Consider the following 20,733-nt stretch of genomic DNA (forward strand, 5'->3'; position numbering starts at 1 on the left):
AGCTTTGAATCACTTATGCAAGAGTGAATTTGTACTTTTAATATGCTTGCACTGGGAGACCACGTGAAGTACATGTAAAATGGTGGAATATTGATGTGTGAACACATTAATTTTTCTGCTTATGACTTTGAAAGAATGACATATGTGAACTGTAAGGACACTGGGACTGAGCAAGAGCAATACACACATCAATATTGTTGAAAGTTGAATAAGAGATACAAGCTGGAACCACCTTGTGGCACCACTGGGGCCTGTAACACTTAGTGCATCTTCTACATGTAAAGAGATGAAAACAGATTTAAAACCTACCAGTTTTAGTTTTTAGTAATTGAAAGCAAACTATCCACACAGCCAGGAAACAAAAAAACCCCATAATGATGACAACGTGAAGAAGAGGAATGAATGAGTCCAGGATGACACCTTAACAGATAAAACATACATGGGATTAACATAATAGTATTTCTTACTTGTTCCAGAAAAGTGATAAATAAAATATGTTGTTAGTGATTTGTACCGTGCACGTGTGTCTCTCTGCTCTGGTTGGTGTTCCTCTGTTGGACTCTGCAGGTGATGTTGTTGCTGTGTCTCTTCTCCACAGTCACTCTGCTGCTGACAGTATAGAGGTCATCAGGACCTCTGAGGGTCTCTGTAGGTCCAGCAGAGAGGAGGTTTCCCTCACCGTCCAACCACAGCAGCTCAGGCTCTGGATACCAGCCTGCAGACTCACACTGTAACACCACCCTGCTGCTGACAATTGGCATCACCTTTATGACGGGTGTAGATGCTGACCCTGATAAGGGGAAGGAAGGCATTGTAAACTCTTTCCACTGATCATACAGCTTCTTTATATTTTAAATCAGGTTTGTTTAAATGTTTTGACTCACCAACAGTGAGAACAATGGAAGCTTCCTCACGTATCCAGGGAATGGAGCATCTGTACGTTCCTTCATCAGAGAGTTTCACTTTGAATATTTTAAGGGAGACGTTCCCTTTGATCAGTTCATCCTCAAAGACTCGAGTACGAAAGTGATAAGATGGATGTTGGTTCTCAAACACCAGCTGTCCATCAAAATGAAGGTGGACAACATTTGGGTCCAGACCAGGTTTGATCCAGTTCACAGTCTCAGAGTTAGTATCAACAGCAAGTTTAAGCTGACATGGAAGAACAACATCATCACCCATCATGGCTACAACCTGAGATGGACACACCAGATGAGATTTTCCTGCAAAGAAACATAAGAAACAGTAGAAGTGGATGATATTGTTGCATGAATATTCTTTGTTCCAAAACAACAAAAACAAAAGTTGCTTTTGTTGTTTTGCTTCAAACTGCATATGATGAGGGTGAAATAATGAAATAGTTTGTTTCTGAATGTGAGTCATTATTACCTGGAACATGTTTGTGTGTCTCTCTGCTCTGGTTGGTGTTCCTCTGTTGGACTCTGCAGGTGATGTTGTTGCTGTGTCTCTTCTCCACAGTCACTCTGCTGCTGACAGTATAGAGGTCATCAGGACCTCTGAGGGTCTCTGTAGGTCCAGCAGAGAGGAGGTTTCCCTCACCGTCCAACCACAGCAGCTCAGGCTCTGGATACCAGCCTGCAGACTCACACTGTAACACCACCCTGCTGCTGATAATTGACATCACCTTTATGACAGGTGTAGATGCTGACCCTGATGAACAAGACAAGAGGAGGAAAAACGAAAAACAGAACAAAAAGTGACCATAAAAACATTGTTCATTATAAATAAATGTTTCAATAGACCTTTGAAGCAGTATGAAATAAAGTATTTGGAAAGATGTTGTTAACGTAATTTCTGCAATAGAAGAATTATGTTTTGTTTTTACACATGGAAGTCTCTACTTGTTTCAGTAACTGATAAAAAAAATCTATATTTGTATGATAAATGTGTTACCAAGGTTACTTTATTTTGCTTTCAAACCGTTCCTCTGCTACTGCACACAGTCTTCTTCAGTCTTTTTCTCCTTGAAGCACCAAAATTGGAATTCATTTGGAAAACAGAAAAGCCAGGCTCTTTTACACTTGTCAGAGTTCAAAACTATTCTTTCATAAATGATATGCATGCTTGTTTTTTGAACACATAATATTCGTCACTCAACACACATGGCTTCAAAGTACATCTTCCTGCATATTTATACTCTGACACAGTGAAAAAAACAAATAAACTGATAATTGTTAAGCATATGATTAAAATTCAGCAGCAAGTGAAAAAATATTTATATCAGGCTTTGCCACGATATCGTTTTTCACACCAGCAGATGCTAAATTTTTATCATCCAAACTTTTATCATGTGCTTTGGAGACCTGGGGGATGAACTCAGAAAGATTTCTCAAAGTGCTTACACAATTTTCATCAAATTTCACATTAAAATATATATTTGGAAACTTAAATCTGTGTCAGACATGTACACAAAGACAAACAAACATGGGTTCGGTAATGTGAGAAAATTATGCATCCATGGCTTGGCAGGTGTATCCATCTTTAAGTCTGCCAAGCCAGTCTGAATTCCACCTGATGCAACTAGTGCTGGTGCATTATGAACATCTTTAAGGACCAACATGATGTTTGTAATGGACTAAATATCCAGAGGTTGCATCTCAGTGAGGGGCAAGAATAAAATCAGCCCAGAGTGGAGAGTTTGTGTCTCTGGCCCTTGTTCACCAGTGAGGGGAGAGGAGAATGGGAGCTCGATAGATGGATTGGGGCCACAGCTGCAGTAATGTGGACGCTGTGTTAGTCTGTCATGGTGAAGAGAGGTGTGCATCTGTGGTCTCGAGCTTTTGTAGTGACTGAAAGAATAAGATGGAAATGAGGTTTATCCAAAAGGCGGCTGCCCTCTTCCATAGAGACAGGATGAGTTCATCCATTACAGAGGGGCTCAGAGTAGAGCTGCTACTACTCCACATTGAAAGGAGCCAGTTGAGGCGGTTCTTTGGGTGAAGTGCTCCGGGCAGGTCCTACCAGGAGGAGGCCCCAGGATTGACATGTTGGAGAGATTAAGTCTCTCGCCTAGCCAGGGAACGCTCTGGTGTTCCCACCAATAAGCTGGAGGTGGTGGCCGGGAAGAGGGATATCTGTGCTTCTTTGCTTAGGCTGCTGCTGGACGGATTGGATGTTTCATCAAAAGACTCTTGAAATGCACTATTTTTGTTTAGTATGTATCCAGAAAACCACAATTATAAAAATAAAAAGAAAGAAAAAAAAATAAGAGAAAACTACACTTACCTACAATAAGGTGAACATATGACCTTTGACCCAGCTGTGGAATGAAGCACCTGTATGGTCCTTCATCAGACAGTTGTACTTTGAAGAGAGTGAGTGAGACGTCTCCATGCTTTAGTTTATCAAAGGACAGTGAGGTTCTTCCCACGTACGACGGCTGTTTCAACTCCAGATTTTCTTCAAGTTTTCCCCTCAAATATATAAATCCTGGTGTCAGGTCAGTTCTCGCCCACTCCAGCTGCAGGTTTGAAGTGTCCACGGGAGATTTCATGAAACAGGGTAAAACAACATCATCACCCAGCAGAGCCACTATTTGCTTTGTTGGAGCTTCCTGAGAATAACCTGCAAAGAAACATATGTTTTTAATGATTGCATTGGGAACCATCTGAATGGCTGTGCCCACGATTAAAACTGTTTAGTTTGTGTCCAAAATAATCACTAAATTTATCACTCTGAATTGTCGTCTGTATCCTTCTACAACTTTTTGGAGCACCATTTTACTAACTTTGAAAAGTAAGAATAAATAATAAATAATAAGTAATAATATTACATGTGTCTTTACATTGCTGCATTCATCTTTCTTGGAACCTGATTTGTTTCCCAGTTCTCGCTGTCAAAACTTTCTTTTTTTTGCCTATCCTGTCTGGCACTGTTGCAATCAGAAGTGGATCATTACAGCTTTTGTTCAATCTTTATTAATTATTTATTTATTTATTTCAGTTATTAGGATCGAAATGAACAGGACGGAAAAAAGAAAAAGACGAAGAAAAGAGAAGTTGGGAAGAAGATCAACAGAACCCGGAAACTGTATCTACAAACAGCGCATAGCTAAAAGGACAGTTTGTTCTACAAAAGCAAAGAAGCACATGTTTTGAGCATGATAAAGACTACAGATACTTATTTTATAGTTTGAAAGGAGCCACATGTGTTACTCTTCCCATGGTTTTGCTTTCTGTAGCTGGTCTTTAAAATGGATGCTCGTTTATTGTATTTTTATTCTAATATGCAGGTTTGATGCTTCCATGGTTTGGTGGATGACGCGATGCTCTGACATTTCAGAGTTTGCTGAATTGGTTGAAACCGAGTTTTCACTTTAAGAATAAACAATTTCATGCAAGAAAGTTACACGACTGCGATGCGGTACCTACTCCTACCCAACCTCCACCAACTGTGGTTAAACCGCAACAGAAACAAATAAGAATCTGTAAAAAGAACAAATTTATTTACCTTTAACAAAATCCATGCAGAGGACAAAAATCCACAGTGAGAAAGTGCTTAAGGTGTCCATGTTAAACGCGTTATAAATCCATAATAGAAGAGAACAATGTTGTGTGGTTTGCAGAAGAGATGAGTCAGCAGACTTTTATGGTCCATGTAAAGTTTGTGCGCGTGACCTCCTGCTTCCGATGTTATCGATCCATTTAATGGACGTGGTTCTGACAGGCTCTGCTGCATGTGCTAGTAGGCTAGAAGTGCATATCTTTTATTCTGATTCCCGATAAAAAACAACACACTTAGAACTTGACCTGCGGCAAAACGCAGAAGCGTTATTTCCTCGTTTTATTTTTATTGGCTCCTTTCAGGCCATCTGGTCCGAGGACATTAAATGTGTGTCTAAGCTTCACTCTTGTTGACTATATATAAAATTACAGTGGTAATTTATATTTTTATGGTTGTTTTAGAATGTTCCACCGTGCCATTTTAAAAGGTATATTTTTGATTCACAATTAAAAATTAGTAATTCATTCATGTAATCCAGGGGTCCCCAACTCCAGGCCTCGAGGGCCGGTGTCCCTGCAGGTTTTAGATCTCACCTTGGGTCAACAGACCTGAATCAAATGATTAGTTTATTACCAGGCCTCTAGAGAAATGCAAGACATGTTGAGGAGGTCATTTAGCCATTTAAATCAGCTGTGTTGGATCAAGGCCACATCTAAAACCTGCAGGACACCGGCCCTCGAGGCCTGGAGTTGGGGACCCCTGATGTAATCCCACAAATTAATTCCACTTGTGTTTGTAGTTAATGCTTGCTTCAACACCTTCTATGTTTTGAAATGAACAAAATCTTTAAAAAGAAATATTCAGACTACTTTTTTTAGTATGAAACTTCTTCTGCTTGCCTTCAAAAGTCTAATCAATATATACAAATTTTACACACACACACAGACATATACATACACATACTCTATTATACACACATGCACTATTTTTTCACTCACCCTAGTGACCCACAGAAAGACGAAGACACGTGTGCACACATTGGCCCTCCCTCTCCTGTAGTGTCAGAAAGCAAATGCCACCCAGAACCATCAGCAAATCAGGACGAAGCCAAAGTGCACCACAAACCTGTGGAGCCCTGTCCCAGGCAGGGTGTGTGAAACAGGGGTGTAGGAAGATGTCCCCCCTCCCTGCCTCCCCACTCAATGTCGAAGCTGTTATGTTGGGTTTGTGTGTTGTGGACTGAGTTTACTGGGTGAGTATGAATGTGTGAAAGCTAGAATGTTGTTAACACGTAGGAATCACCCTCAAGACCCTTAATGTCTAACTTGCAGATGAAATTGAGGGGCAGGTAGCAGTAATGGGGTGAATGGTTCCACTGCAGCAGACTCACCCACCAGCCTCTGACTAATGCACCTCCCCCCCAAGGCCCTTTTGTGTGGTGATATGTTGTGAACCATAATGACTAGAGTGTAAATAAAAAAAGAGGAAGTATGTGAGACATGTTGACATCCTCCTCTCTCCACCATTTCGCCTAAACTTTAAATACAAATCCTCTACCAAAAACCTCTCAACCACACAAACACATTAAAAACTGGTTAAATCACACAGTATCACTCTGACTCTGTTACTTCTGACCTTTAATAGCCTGTTTTCATGCCACTGTTACAGGGCGTAAACTCACTTGTCAATAGTGCACAGATCTTATCTGCAGTCTGGAATTCTGCTCTTATCAGAACAGCGAGAGAGTTCATAAAACTTCTGAAATTTGCATTAAAAGATTCCAAACTATACAATATGTAGTTTTGAATTTGTTTAAAATATGTGTGTGTGTGTGTGTGTGTGTGTGTGTGTGTGTGTGTGTGTGTGTGTGTGTGTGTACCATGGTCAAATATCTTTGTGTTCCAAAAGTTGGAATTTTACTGTACTGTACTTATAGAGACAAAATCCCCGTCCCCATGAGTCTGAAGGGATTTTTGAGACTCAAAATGTGGTTTTAATGTCAGGGTTAGAGTTAGGTTATGGTTATGGTAAGCAGCTAGGGAAGGCATTATGTCAATTAGATGTCCCCACAAAGATATGAAAACACGACTGTGTGTGGGGGGGTGTGTGTGTGGCTATGCGTGTGTATAATAAAATGATATAAAAAAGAGAACAAGTCTCTGAGGTCATAACTTTGTAATGATTCATGGTTCAGGAACCTTTGTACAAATTTATGAGTCAATCCAAGATTGAGCAGCAAAACTTATGATTGTTCAAAGTCCAACAATAATACTTAGAAGAAGCAGGAGACACAGAGGCTGCTATTCCAGTGCTTTGAAAAACATTTGTTCGAGGTAGGATTTCTTATTTTCTGTATCGTCACATCCCTGCCAGAAAACCACAATATAATCAGCTGTTCCTTCTTGTTTTATCAGAGAATCAGTTTCAGTGTGACAGAAAGTTCGAGCATTTCGCTCAAGATCACATTCATGAATTTTCTCTGTTGTCTAATGCCACTTAGCTTAAGTGAGTAAACACCCACCACTCGAGTCTGTATGAAGACTACGGATGAAGTCAGTGAGTGTTGGGAGAGAGACTCCAGTTTTTTCCAGGTTTAGAATTTACCGCATTAGATTTGTCTGTGCGATTTTGTGTGTGTCCACTTTGTTAGACATTGTTAAAGAGTTTATTGACTCTCCTTCTGACAGGTTACTAGAAAACTGCAGTGAGAGACAAACATTGAGTGACAAACATTTGTGTAAATAAGCCAATCCTCAAATCCAAGCAGCCACGAAAACCCAGAAGTACACTTAGAGGCGTAGGAGATGTCACAGTACTCTCTGATATTTTAAAGGGCTTTGAAAAAGCTACGTTACAAGACACATTGTTGTCTTGGTTTCTGTGACAGAGAAAATAGTAACAGAAAGCTTGCTTTGCTTTTCCATTTTCACAGTAATGAGTGATGCTCTTCAGCAGCTCAGTCCGATCTTCACACACCCTCAGCCTTCTCTGCTGCTGTGGGAACAGGAAGCAGGTGAAGAAGAGCACCAGAGAGGAAATCTGTAAAGAAAGTCTTTGAAAGAAAAAGAAATTCTTTCCAGTGTCTCTGAAAGTGTTTCTTTGAGGTATTTTTTTTTCTAATTTGAGCATTCAGATTCAGGACTGTAATGTTTAATGTTTCAAAGGGTTGTACTGTTGCTTCCTGTAAGACAGAGATGAAGAACATTTGTTTTTGTTAATTTTCAGAGGTGAAGCATGGCTCTTTGTCTGATTTGTGGACGTTTTACACTTCGACTCTCAACCTTCATTAATGCTGTCCTCTCTCTAACTCTTCTCGTCTGCAGAGGTAAGTGTAGAGGCATAAAACATGCTGGAAAATACATGTTTATCTTCAGGTTATGAAAGGGCTGAGCCCTGGTCATGTACACAGAGAGCCTCTTTACACAATAAAAGACACAGAAAAATGACCAAATAACTGTCATAACTGTACCAGTGTCATTTATTTGTATTGTTGTTGCTCTTTGTGTTATTTTCTCTCTGAGATTAAATAAAGAACAGAATCTTTTAGACTTTGAGGTCTGTGCAGAGATCCATCCATGTCTGAGGTGTTGCTTAAATCAGCCTTTTCTCTGAATCCCACAGCTGTCAAAAACAATCTGATGTGTTTCTTTCAGGTTATTCTCAGGAAGCTCCAACAAAGCAAATAGTGGCTCTGCTTGGCGATGATGTTGTTTTACCCTGTTCTCTGGAACGTCCTGTGGATGTTTCAGACTTGCAGCTGGAGTGGGCGAGAACAGACCTGATACCAGGATTTATCTACGTGTGGGAGAAAAATAAAGAAAATGTGGGGATGAAACAGCCGTCGTACGTGGGAAGAACCTCACTGTCCTCTGATAAACTGAAGCATGGAGACGTCTCACTCACTCTCTCTAAAGTACAGCTGTCTGATGAAGGACTGTACAGATGTTTCATTCCACAACTGGGTCAAAGGTCATATGTTCATCTCATTGTTGGTAAGATTATTTTATTTAATTTTATCATGACTAATTCCTACTGTCAAAGTTTATTAGCACACAAAAAAATCTTTTACATTTTTTTCTGGAATATGTGACATTATTTGTCTTTTCCAGTGTAAATAAATAATGCAAAGTAATGATATTAATAATCTCACACACAGTGAGTAGAAATTCAGATGTTCTCTTGTAACATGTATGCAGCAGATCACTGTGATTTCCCCTGTCTCTCTTCATTAGGGTCAGCATCTACACCCATCATAAAGGTGATGTCAAATGACAGCAGCAGGGTGGTGTTACAGTGTGAGTCTGCAGGCTGGTATCCAGAGCCTGAGCTGCTGTGGTTGGACGGTGAGGGAAACCTCCTCTCTGCTGGACCTACAGAGACCCTCAGAGGTCCTGATGACCTCTATACTGTCAGCAGCAGAGTGACTGTGGAGAAGAGACACAGCAACAACATCACCTGCAGAGTCCAACAGAGGAACACCAACCAGAGCAGAGAGACACACATACATGTTCCAGGTAATAATGACTCACATTCAGAAACAAACTATTTCATTATTTCACCCTCATCATATGCAGTTTGAACCAAAACAAAAACAGCAACTTTTGTTGTTGTTGTTGTTGTTTTGGAACAAAGAATATTCATGCAACAATATCATCTACATTTCCTGTTTTCTTATTTTTCCTTGCAGGAAAATCTCATCTGGTGTGTCCATCTCAGGTTGTAGCCATGATGGGTGATGATGTTGTTCTTCCATGTCAGCTTAAACTTGCTGTTGATACTAACGCTGAGACTGTGAACTGGACCAAACCTGGTCTGGACCCAAATGTTGTCCACCTTCATAAAGATGGACGGCTGGTGTTTGAGAACCAACATCCATCTTATCACTTTCGTACTCGAGTCTTTGAGGATGAACTGATCAAAGGGAACGTCTCCCTTAAAATATTCAAAGTGAAACTCTCTGATGAAGGAACGTACAGATGCTCCATTCCCTGGATACGTGAAGAAGCTTCCATTGTTCTCACTGTTGGTGAGTCAAAACATTTAAACTAACCTGATTTAAAATATAAAGAAGCTGTATGATCAGTGGAAAGAGTTTACAATGCCTTCCTTCCCCTTATCAGGGTCAGCATCTACACCCGTCATAAAGGTGATGTCAGTTGTCAGCAGCAGGGTGGTGTTACAGTGTGAGTCTGCAGGCTGGTATCCAGAGCCTGAGCTGCTGTGGTTGGACGGTGAGGGAAACCTCCTCTCTGCTGGACCTACAGAGACCCTCAGAGGTCCTGATGACCTCTATACTGTCAGCAGCAGAGTGACTGTGGAGAAGAGACACAGCAACAACATCACCTGCAGAGTCCAACAGAGGAACACCAACCAGAGCAGAGAGACACACAAACATGTTCCAGGTAATAATGACTCACATTCAGAAACAAACTATTTCATTATTTCGCCCTCATCATGTGCAGTTTGAACCAAATCAGAACAAGTTTTACAAAAATAAATTCTTTTTCTTTATCTTTTAAGGCTCTGCTGTCAGGAAGGAACCATCGGCCACTTTCATCATCGTGATCGTTTGCCTGCTGTGGATTTGTACAGTCGTCACTGTCATCCGGAATTTCATACCATCAAAAAAACCTGGTGCGTCACATGTTTGTTTCCCCTCTCTTTAATAATCAGACAATGTTTTTTGGCACTGCTGATTTATGATACTCAGCAGAAATAAATAAAGCAGAGTGTCACCTTTGTTCTACTCTATAGAAGTCTTTGATATAATGTTAATCTGTATTCAAACAAACAAACACATTCAATTCAATTTTATTTATACAGCATTAAATCACATCAACAGTCGCCTCAATACCCTTGTATATTGTAAAGTAGACCATGCAACAATACATACAGAGAAAAACACAACAGTCGTATGACCCCTATGAGGAAGTGCTTTGGCAACAGTGGGGAGGAAAAACTCCCTTTTAATAGGAAGAAACCTCCAGTAGAACCATGCAGCAAGCATATGTCTATATTATTTTGTCATTTCTGTGTGTAGACCCCAAAGAGACTGAAACTGAGAAGAAAACAACAAAACAAAAACGCACCAGAGCTCCTGCTGACAACACCGAGACCATAGCAATTAAAGCAGAGCCGCCATCAGAACAGCTGGAAGACAACACATCTGCTGCTGAGGAGATCAAAGAAGGCGAGAAGGAAAAGAAACAGAAGAAACAGAAGAAACAGAAGTACAGAATAAGTGGTTCAAACAAAAAAGCTAAAACCTGAAACAGAGACTTACTTGTTGAAAACAGAGACTTTAGATCTCATGTTGTGTCCAATGTTTCGAGGCGCTGACGCCATAACGTCATGACGTGAGACACAGAGGACATCAAACATGTTTGACACTCTGTTTCTGTGCTCATTGTCACTTCATCATCACATCATGAAAAACATCAGACTTGTGATGTGTTCAGGAGTTTTCGTCTATGAGGTGATTGCAGTGACTTCAAAGAAAAAACTAAAAACCCTACAGCTTGTTTCACAGCACTTCCAGACTCACACACTGTATCGTGTAGTAAGGGCTTTACCCACTAGAGGGAGCCACAGATGTAACTGTTGGGATAAAGCAGAGTGTACGTCAGCCTGTGGATCACTTTTAAAGAGGAAGTTCAGAAATGTAAAATGAGTCATGTGACCTTCTTTATGTGTTTGCTTCTTCTTTGAGTCTCTCAGCTACCTCCACGTTAGATGGATGTTAGGAAGTTAATGATTGCTAAGACCCAACAGACAGACATGCTTTCAGCTTTTTTAATGTGTTATTTTCCTCGTGTGTCATTGCCTTCTGCTTACATCCATGTTTATAGGCCATCCAGTTTCATGTTGTGCTTTGTGCTTCACAACTGATGAAGTTCAGAATCACATTTATTTAAGTTTGTGCACAACCGAGTGTCACAGCTTATAACCGGGGTGTGAGGGGTCGGCAGCGAGCTTCCACTTGTGAAAAACGTTTCTCGCTGTAGAAAAATGGACTTCAGATTGTTTGGAAGTGACCTTATAACTTTTCTCTGAGTGAAGAGGAACAGCCTGGACTAGATTAGATGTAGTGTCTTTGAAAAGTGTACAACACAATGAAATGAAGTTTAGCATCTAATCCAAAGTGTAAACTACGTGTGTAGATATATCTGTATATACAATATACACACACACCAATTACAAGATGTACAGTATTTGCATGAATGTATAATATTATAATATGTGGTGTGTGTATATGATGTGTATTTGTACAGGGCTTTTGTTTTGCAGTTTTACTTTTAGTTTAGCACAATGTTCAACTGGAAATGAATGTGACTACAGCGAGGGCGATCAGAGTGTGACGCACGCTGGGTCACTCTCACAGGTAACAGACTCACAGTGTAAGACAGAGACGGCGATCACTGGATTTAATGGATTTAATGGATTTATTATCAGCTTAGAATGAAATCTGCCGTCTTTCTAACTCTGTGACACATAACACACTGAGCAGTAAGTGTGTCATCTGTGAGATTTGTGACCTGCAGCAGTCTCTGTTAGTAACGCTTCACAGTTTGTGTACTCTGAAGCCAGATTGTGCAGTTAAGACAAGTAAAAACTTGTTTCATTCACAATCTGATGCCAGCTTACCGGAGCATCCAGTTTGACCACAGCAGAGCCCAAAGACAATGACGCGTTGCCTTTCTGCTGGTTTTTATCTCTGCTGAGCTCCAGCAGACTCTCATAACGACTATATAACGACTGATTTACTGTAAAACTCAGGACAACAGGAGTTACAGTCTGCAACACTGTGTTGTTACACTGAGTCTTTATCTGCGGTAAGCCTTTTTTTAATATATAATAACGTATCTGTGTGTCTAAGCGTGTGTGTCTGTTTCACTGATAGGCTGTAGAGTTCCTGGTGAGTGCGATGTTGCACGTCCAGCCTTAGCAGACCGATGAACAGGTGAACACAGCGGACACGTTTCAGCATTAGCAGCGTCATAAACAAACATGTTCTAAAAATGATATTTAAAGATGAATTATGGGCTTAACAACAAATTTTCTCTTATAAAGGCAGACTTTCTGTCCACCTTTGATTTTTACTCAAAGTAATTTGTCAAAAAGATACAAAACACAAAACTGTGTTTCTTTTTTCAGATCTTTTTCTTTTTCGTGAATAACACACAAACCTACCCTAAAAACCACCCTGTTGCTTTACAGAGCGTCCTGGGGTGGAGTCAGATTCCCACGCTTACGTTGTTATTTTGGTTCTTCTTGGTTCAAATCCAGCAACTCAACTGTCTCCACTGACTGAAAGTGGATCATGTTTGCTTACTTTACCTAAAATCATGCAAGGAAGTCATGTTATGCTGAGTACACACCTGCCTGTGTCAGGTTGTGACATCATCAGTTAACATGAGCCGCGATCCAAGGTCATGATGCCTTAATTCAATTAAAAGCAACTCTAAATATGCACATCTTACATTTACATTTTTTTAAAGTTACACTTTATCTTTTCTTATTGTAAACACGTCCCTGTGGTCTTACTTCATGTTGTGTCAGTGTGATATTCACACTATTATTCACTGTTTCCATATGTAGGCTTACTGATACAAGATTCAAACCGGTGTCCCTCTGCGCTCATGTGCAATAAATACATAAATAAAACGGGAGGAGAAACATTGTGGTCGAAACATTTAACACCAAATCAGATCAGAGAAGATAAAACAGACTCACTGATGGCACGGTCAAGACAGCACGGTGCATTTAAGTACAATCAGCCAACACAGCTGCAAGTTAAAGATGAAGTTACAAAGACTCTTTTAAGTCTGTTTGTTTTTTATTATCATTATTAATGTGAGATTAGAATGGAAGGAGTATCTAATCAGCGCTGCCTGTTTGATAGTCCACAGTTCACAGTTTTCAAGATGGGTCATCTCAAACTTTGCAACAATAAACTAGGCCTCCAGGGACATGAGTAGCTAGGCTGGCTAAACATTTAAACCTTGACCTTTATTGTTTTTGCACCCAAAGTCAAAGTTAACCTTGGAAAATTATTTCAAGAAACCATATTGAGTAATATATCATATGATATATTACTCAACTTTTTATTTTTTCAATTTGACGCCCTTCAACGTCCCAGTGACACCATAACAGGCTGATGTCTGCCTTTCAGGGGTTTTTTGCACTCTTTTGGTGGAGGTCTGTGATGAAAACAGAAGTATGAGGACAAGTGGTGAAAGACAGTTGTTAATGTGTTTTATGTCAAAGGATAAAAGCATGAAAGATGTGTGTCTAATTTAATTTGATTCATTTATTAATTAATTTAAGCAGTCGCCTCAATGCACTTTATATTGTGAGGTAAAGACTCTACAATAATACAGAGAAACCCCGGCGATCCACTGTGAGCAAGCACTTGGTGACAGGAAGAAGAAAACCTGTGGTAGAAGCAGGCTCAGGGAGGGACGACCAAAGATATTTTATTCTAGTCATATTTTATGACTAAAGGAAGACATAAAATATGTTTTCTTCAGTCCATGTTGAACTTCGTTTTAAACTTATATTCATATGAACTTAAGTCCGTATTGATCCTGAATCTAAAATAAAACAGGGTTTGTACATCATGTGATGAGTAACCTCTGATTTCAGGGACTGTTGGGTTTCAGGCCCAGTGTTGATGTCTAAGCGAGGGTCTGGCTTCCATTGCTAGAAATATGTCACAGTTCTGATTATAATGTTTACAGACAGAGTTTCTGCACACAGCCGAGGTTTTTCATTTCTGTGGCTGATGTGTTTTTGTGGGCTTTTCAAGTGAAGATCTCCAGCCTCCACTCTGCAGCAGTTTGCAGTTGAGTGTTCAGAGAGAGGGATGAAAATTAACATCTAAGTGGACGAGTTCAAGTATTTCAACGTTCTGTTTATAGCAGTGCAGTGAGAGTGGATCGGGAGATTGGCAGACTGGTGCAGCGTCTGCAGAGATGCGGCCTCTGTACCGCTCTGTTGTGTTAAACAGAAGACTAAGCTGTTGGTTTACTGGTCGGTCAACATTCCTAACCTCACCCAGGAGTGACATTACAGAAACAAACTTTTTTAAAAATGTGTTCGAGCACCTACTAAGAGAAACCTCAGACACTTGTTGTTGTGTTTACTTCAATCATTTTATTTGAACTGTGACAAAACAATTTCCCAAATCTCTGATGAATAATTTTGATCTTATCTTTTAATTAATCCACTAATGATGATCTTTTTAATGACCTTTATTTTGTGTTTTTTTTTATAAAGACTGAAGATCACTCATTAAAAAATAGAAAACACATTTAGAATGGACCTAAAAGGGAAGCGTTTTTTTCTAGAAATAACTATATTACTGACACAGTTTCATGATATCACACTGTTAGCATGCTTCACTGAGAGCTGAAGAGAGTCAAAAGCCTTTTTTTTGCCTTTCAGTGAAGAAGTGAGGGATGTCTCTTCAGGAGATCTTCTGGAGACCCTCAGCTGTCACTGCTGTTTTGGTGCTTCTAACACTTCTCTTCTGCAGAGGTAAATGTATACAGCAGATACCTGTAACTTAGCAGAGCTACAGTTTGGGCAAACCTCTGATGTTCCTGTACACTATCTCAGACACTTGGTTGTGCTTGCATTGTACTCATTCCCAGCTTGTACCTTACCTCATGTTGCTATGTGTAAGATAGCCTGTAGCTCTGGTCCTGTTGGCTGTGGTTGACTCCTACCTCTATGGATCTGATGCTTAGGGCCTCTTCTTGTGCTGCCATGATCAGAGCCTCTGTACAGTCCTGTAAGGCGGTCTTTTCCAACCACTGGTAGGATTTCTTGATACCAGCCATTTCTTCAATCTATCGATGGTACATCCCATGCAGGTGTTTGGTCGTCCATGACAGTTTCTTTCCTGTTCTTCCTCATTGTCTGTCTTCAGCTGGCTGATGTTGAGTGTTGAAGCAGCTGATCTCAGGGGGGCATTTTCCTGATGTATTCATGGATGCTTCATGTTTCTTCCTGGATTGTGGTTCTTCCACATGAATTCTCACCCTCTATTTCTCTGTTGCTCATAGAGCATCAGGATGCTGGACTTTGGGTGGAATCCTGCACACATAATAGTCTGTATTTGTCTTTAAATCAGTCACATCTATCTTCTAATGTGACGGGTTTGTTACTCCAGCTGAGTATCTTATGACTGCCATAAAACAGTATGTATAAAACTGCACTATTAGCCTCGTACAGTGCTATGCACCGAGGCGGCATCCATGTGTGAGGCTCTGAGTCGTAGTCTTTCTTGCAATCAATCCAGGCAGTGCTCAGCTTGGTCTGCCTTGTCTTGAGGTCCAGCTGTACTACACTGTCAACCAGGAGCTGGGCCTGCTGGTTTGTTCATGTATTGACTCGTGTCTACTCAGCTTGGTTGCTACGATGCCTGAGAGGAGCTTCTGTGTTGTAGAGAGGCAGCTTATCGGCCTGTTGTTGATGGTGTGATACGAGGGTGCCGGGATCCTTGATGATCAGCATTGGTTTTCATTGTGTTAGTCATTCTGGATGAGTACCTGCTGTTAGTAACCTGCTTATTTGTGCTGCCATCACAGCATGCCACAGCTTCCTCAGTCAGTAGGCATGGATCATGTCAGGTCCTGATGCTGTCCAGCTCTTCATTCTGGAGACTCGTTGTTAGTTGTCTGCATTTCTGATGTTGACTGACTCTCTGTGGTCTACTCTTAGGTCCACCACCCACTTGCTGTTAGTGTTGTGTGATGTGTCTTTCTCCCAGATGTTTTGCAGGCCTTGTTCTAGTCTTCTCTTGAAGCTGAGAGTATACCTTGGATTTATATTTGGAGAGCAGGCCATTTATTCTCCAGGCCTCTGCTTCTCTGGCATTTCTCTTCAGCTTCAAACGAGTGAACAGGCCTGTGAGCAGTAGTTTGGCAGTTTCTAGAACCTCAGTCATGGACATCTTGCTCTTCATCATATTCATCCAGGACCCGTCTTATAAAGCTCTACGGAGTGGAGAAGTTTTAATGTGTGACATAAAAACTGGCTTTTTTTGCATATGAATCCTAAAAGACCAATTCTGCTGGAGGTGTAAAACAAGGTAACGCCGGTAATATTTTTATTTTTTAAAATGTATTTTAGTAATTATAGAAGCATCTAGAGACATCAAACTTTTTTTTTACTGTGAAGAAAGAGGTGAAAATAAAGAAAAAGCTTTGGTCTATCCAATTGCTTACTGGTACCCTGCAATGGCTCAGTGGTTTCTCCCATCTCCCTTCATCAGGGTCAGCATCTACACCCGTCATAAAGGTGATGTCAAATGACAGCAGCAGGGTGGTGTTACAGTGTGAGTCTGCAGGCTGGTATCCAGAGCCTGAGCTGCTGTGGTTGGACGGTGAGGGAAAGCTCCTCTCTGCTGGACCTACAGAGACCCTCAGAGGTCCTGATGACCTCTATACTGTCAGCAGCAGAGTGACTGTGGAGAAGAGACACAGCAACAACATCACCTGCAGAGTCCAACAGAGGAACACCAACCAGAGCAGAGAGACACACATACATGTTCCAGGTAATAATGACTCACATTCAGAAACAAACTATTTCATTATTTCACCCTCATCATGTGCAGTTTGAACCAAATCAGAACTAGTTTTACAGGAATAACTTCTATTTCTTTATCTTTTAAGGCTCTGCTGTCACAAAACAACCATCGGCCACTTTCATCATCGTGATCGTTTGCCTGCTGTACGTTGGTGCAGTTATCGCTATCGTTTGGAATTTCATACTATCAAAAAAACCTGGTGCGTCACATGTTTGTTTCCCTTCTCTATATTTTCTGGAGTATGAAAGGCTGAATTTCTGAGACTAAATTCATCACAGTGTCAGCTTTGTTGTTAATCTATAGAAGTCTGAATACATTCGTTCACGGACAGTAATGCTGCTCTGGGTTTTGGAAATTAACAAGTGACTATTTCAGCATGATCTTACCTGAATGAATATTTTATTCTCACACTTATGCTGAATTTACAGTTTATGATTGCTCAATATTTTTACACTGTGGTGCAGGGATAAATGTAACATTACAGGATCTTAATCAGCAGGAGGGACCAGAGGGAGTGTCAGCAGAGTTAACAGGAATATAAATCTACAAATGCATGACAATTGCTCTGACTAATGCTTACTATTAATTTAAAAGTCCCACACAGTTACAGGTATTTTATGGTCACATTAAAATTACAATAGGAAAGCTGTATCCAAACACACAAACACATGTATATGTATAACACTTTTCCTTTCTGTGTTTAGACACCAAGGTGAATGAAACTGAGCTGAAAACACTGAAACAAAAACGCAGCAGAGCTCCTGCTGACGACACAGAGACCAAAGAAATAAAAGAAGAGCCGCCATCAGAACAGCTGGAAGACGGCACATCTGCTGTTGACATGAGTGAGGTGATCAAAGAGGGCGAGGAAAACCAGGAAACAGAGACTCAGAGTACGGCACAGCCATCCTTCACCAGCAGTGAAAACTAAAGAACAAGAAGCTCTCTGAGAGCACAGTCTGTCTGTGCAGTGCTTACTTTTAAGTAAGAATAGTTTTGTATTTTTATATAACATTACACTGGAGTAGGATAATAAGTATTTGTAAATAAATGGACATTAATGACTTGAAGCTATTATGTAATATTACACTGCAGTATATTTATAACTAACATTTATTTATGACTAACTCATTCCTTCTCCTGACAATACTTAAAAGATTTAACACATTTTGGGGTCAATGTGAAAGAAAGACAGACGTGAAATGTAAAAGTGAGGTCAGAGGTCAAATGTGACATCAGATTTTAAATGTACTTTCTACATGTTCAGAATACACAGAATCATAAGTTTTAAGGCTTTTCTTTTGTTTGTTTTCCATCAGTAAACCATCAAACATGACCCCACTCTGAATCCCTGAAAAGTTTTATCAGAATTCATTCAAACCTTTCCAGCTCTGGTGTTTACAGATGCACTGACCCACAGAGACGATCAGAGGATGGTAGAAAAGTCCAAACTCATGATGTTTTTAACTGCGTTTCACTTTCAGAAGATACTGTTTTTGTTTTGGATTATCGGCTGACAATTCATTTCACTTTTCTTTATGCAGCACCAAATCACATCAGCAGTTAACTTCCAGTTAGGTTAACACATTACATTGTGTGTTCCCACTAGAGGGAGCTACGTAGCAATCTGTTGCTATGACACCAGGATAAAGCAAGCGGTGTTTACAGCACAGCAACGAGCCAGGAGATAAAAAGATGTTCAGAAATATAAAATGTGGAACTTCCTGTTGATGTGACCTTCCTCTTGTGCATTTGGTTTTGTGGTTCTTCTTTGGGCGTCGAATGTATCTCTGTCAAAGCTAATGGATGGTTACAGGGTCATGATTGTTGATTTGTTGATGCCATCACAATCAGATGTTTCCAAAGACACCAGTGTGTGTTTTTAAATGAGTCAGTGTGGGTCCTGTTTAAAGCCACATTTATGGGCCATCCAGGCACTATGTGTTTGTTTTTGTGTTGTGCAGGAGTCTGTTGTTTCCGTTGATTTTGTAAATGATTTCTGTTTTTGTAAATAAAGTTTCTAAGTTACTCCCTTATGCTGCCTCCACAGTCGAGCTGTGACAGTATTTATGTCTGACTAAATACACTCACTGAACAGAGAGTACATACGCTGTCCATTCTGAGGGTTTACATAACAGGACATACAAAAAATGAAAAATAAAAAAGCTCTTAAAATTATTTATGTAAAACTTCAAATGAACAAAAGCACATAATATGCCTTGTTGTTGTTTATTTAATAGAAAGTGAGTCAAACTACAGAAGCAGTCCTGAGAAAAACTGAACACAGCCTCTGATTCAGTAGCTTATAGAGCCACGCATAGCAGGATTAACTTGATGTAATCGTTTTTTAATGATTTTATGGGTCATCTTTACACGCTGACATGCAGGTATTTGTTCATGCACGGCTCTCTGAAGGTTTGGACTGACCGGCTCATTGCTGCACTTTGGCTCTTTTCACTTTCAGCCATTCTGGTGTAGATTTGCTGCTGTGCTTGGGATCGTTTTCCAGTTTCAGCCAAGCTTTATTATACTGTTTTGGTGTACAGAGAAGTTGACAGTCAACTCAATGACTGATGAAGCATGATATGAGCTTTGCAAACGTTTTCCTGGTCAGTTTATTAGGGTCAGTCTCTCATTTAAAGTCAACAGAAAGTTTTATATTTATAGCAACCCATGTGAAAACCTCACAGACTGTGTCCCACACTAAACACAGTCTTTCCCACTCATCCGTCATACTGTTGACTGTATTTTCTGAATAGTTACTACCAAATCGGGTTGTATGGGAAAAGCACCACTCTTATGGGTAATGATAGTTTATCGTAGATATGGACTGAAGTTATTAGTAACCATACAAGGGTTTTCCACAGAGGCCTGTGGGAAGAGACATTTGCTCCAAGCAAGGGAGCAAAATCGACTCAACATGGAAGCAGTTGTTACAGTACTGTTCAAAAGTCCCAAATCATCCTTCTTTTCTTTATATTTTGTAGGAAAATAAGAAATTTGGGCCACTTTTATTATCTTTAAGTATTTTCAGGAATTGTTCTCCAGGCTTCTCTAAGGATATTTTTCTTGGGGGAGGCCAATCCATGACTAATAGTCAATTGTCAGCACCAGTCAGATGCTTTCCAGGTGGTCTTACATTGTGGATCAAAATCTGATGGTACTTTTCTGTCTCCAACACCACCGGCTGAAATGCAGTTTCAAACCATGGCAGAGCCTCCACCGTGTTTCACAGATAGCTGCAGACTTTCCTCCATGCATACTGACAATGATTTAAACCAAACATTTCAAGTTTGGTGTCTTCACTCCATAAGATGTATTGAACCTGTATTTCTGTCCAGTTCTTGTGTAATTTGCCATTCTTCAGCTTTTTCTGCCTGTTTCCCTACCTAATGGCTTCTTGACAGTCACCGTTCCACTGAGACCATATCTGATGAGGACTTCAGGAAACAGTACCTGGACCAACAGACAGCTGCATCTCAGGTCCTATTTCAGGTCTTCTACTGTTCATCTGCTGTAGATATTTTTTAGGCCTGCCACTACTTCTTTCGTCCTCCACTTGGCCAGTTTCTTCCAACTCGGCTGGCTGTGGAGTGTTTCCTTTTTAAGCATAAACTGCACAACCCACCTAGACATGCCAATTTTTTGGCTAATAGTCCCTTTGGGACCCAGCC

General features: G+C 40.3%; 2 protein-coding genes across 3 annotated transcripts; one reads left to right on the top strand and one right to left on the bottom strand.

The window, feature by feature from the left end:
• Positions 1-500: 500 nt before the first annotated feature.
• LOC120433888 (butyrophilin-like protein 2) lies at positions 501-4,570 on the bottom strand. Its single transcript, XM_039600865.1, has 5 exons — positions 4,471-4,570; positions 3,247-3,585; positions 1,390-1,671; positions 885-1,223; positions 501-790 (listed from the first exon to the last, which is right to left on the bottom strand). The coding sequence occupies exons 1-5, from the start codon at positions 4,529-4,531 to the stop codon at positions 501-503; spliced, it is 1,311 nt and encodes a 436-aa protein (XP_039456799.1). The 5' UTR covers positions 4,532-4,570.
• A 2,183-nt stretch (positions 4,571-6,753) lies between these two features.
• On the top strand, positions 6,754-19,095 carry LOC116319409 (butyrophilin-like protein 2). Of its 2 annotated transcripts, none has more exons than XM_039610477.1 (13): positions 6,754-6,797; positions 7,397-7,568; positions 7,690-7,789; positions 8,118-8,456; positions 8,697-8,978; positions 9,152-9,490; positions 9,585-9,866; positions 9,985-10,098; positions 10,505-12,296; positions 14,911-15,003; positions 16,745-17,026; positions 17,145-17,258; positions 17,764-19,095. In XM_039610477.1, the coding sequence occupies exons 3-9, from the start codon at positions 7,699-7,701 to the stop codon at positions 10,732-10,734; spliced, it is 1,677 nt and encodes a 558-aa protein (XP_039466411.1). In that variant the 5' UTR covers positions 6,754-6,797; positions 7,397-7,568; positions 7,690-7,698; the 3' UTR covers positions 10,735-12,296; positions 14,911-15,003; positions 16,745-17,026; positions 17,145-17,258; positions 17,764-19,095. The 2 variants fall into 2 exon arrangements, with proteins under 2 accessions (XP_039466411.1, XP_039466412.1); XM_039610478.1 differs by having other exon boundaries at positions 14,916-15,003.
• The last annotated feature ends 1,638 nt before the right edge of the window (positions 19,096-20,733 follow it).

This window comes from Oreochromis aureus, linkage group 3 (assembly GCF_013358895.1).
Source record: "Oreochromis aureus strain Israel breed Guangdong linkage group 3, ZZ_aureus, whole genome shotgun sequence".
NCBI lineage: Eukaryota > Metazoa > Chordata > Actinopteri > Cichliformes > Cichlidae > Oreochromis > Oreochromis aureus.

Bases quoted from the DNA above. Each gene is read 5' to 3' on its own strand.
- LOC120433888 (XM_039600865.1), bottom strand. From the start codon at position 4,531: ATGGACACCTTAAGCACTTTCTCACTGTGGATTTTTGTCCTCTGCATG. The intron at 1,224-1,389 runs GTAATAATGACT...GTTTCTTTGCAG, and splicing joins GACACACAAACATGTTCCAG to GAAAATCTCATCTGGTGTGT. The intron at 791-884 runs GTGAGTCAAAAC...TCCCCTTATCAG, and splicing joins TTCCATTGTTCTCACTGTTG to GGTCAGCATCTACACCCGTC.
- LOC116319409 (XM_039610477.1), top strand. From the start codon at position 7,699: ATGGCTCTTTGTCTGATTTGTGGACGTTTTACACTTCGACTCTCAACC. The intron at 7,790-8,117 runs GTAAGTGTAGAG...TGTTTCTTTCAG, and splicing joins AACTCTTCTCGTCTGCAGAG to GTTATTCTCAGGAAGCTCCA. The intron at 10,099-10,504 runs GTGCGTCACATG...TTCTGTGTGTAG, and splicing joins CATACCATCAAAAAAACCTG to ACCCCAAAGAGACTGAAACT.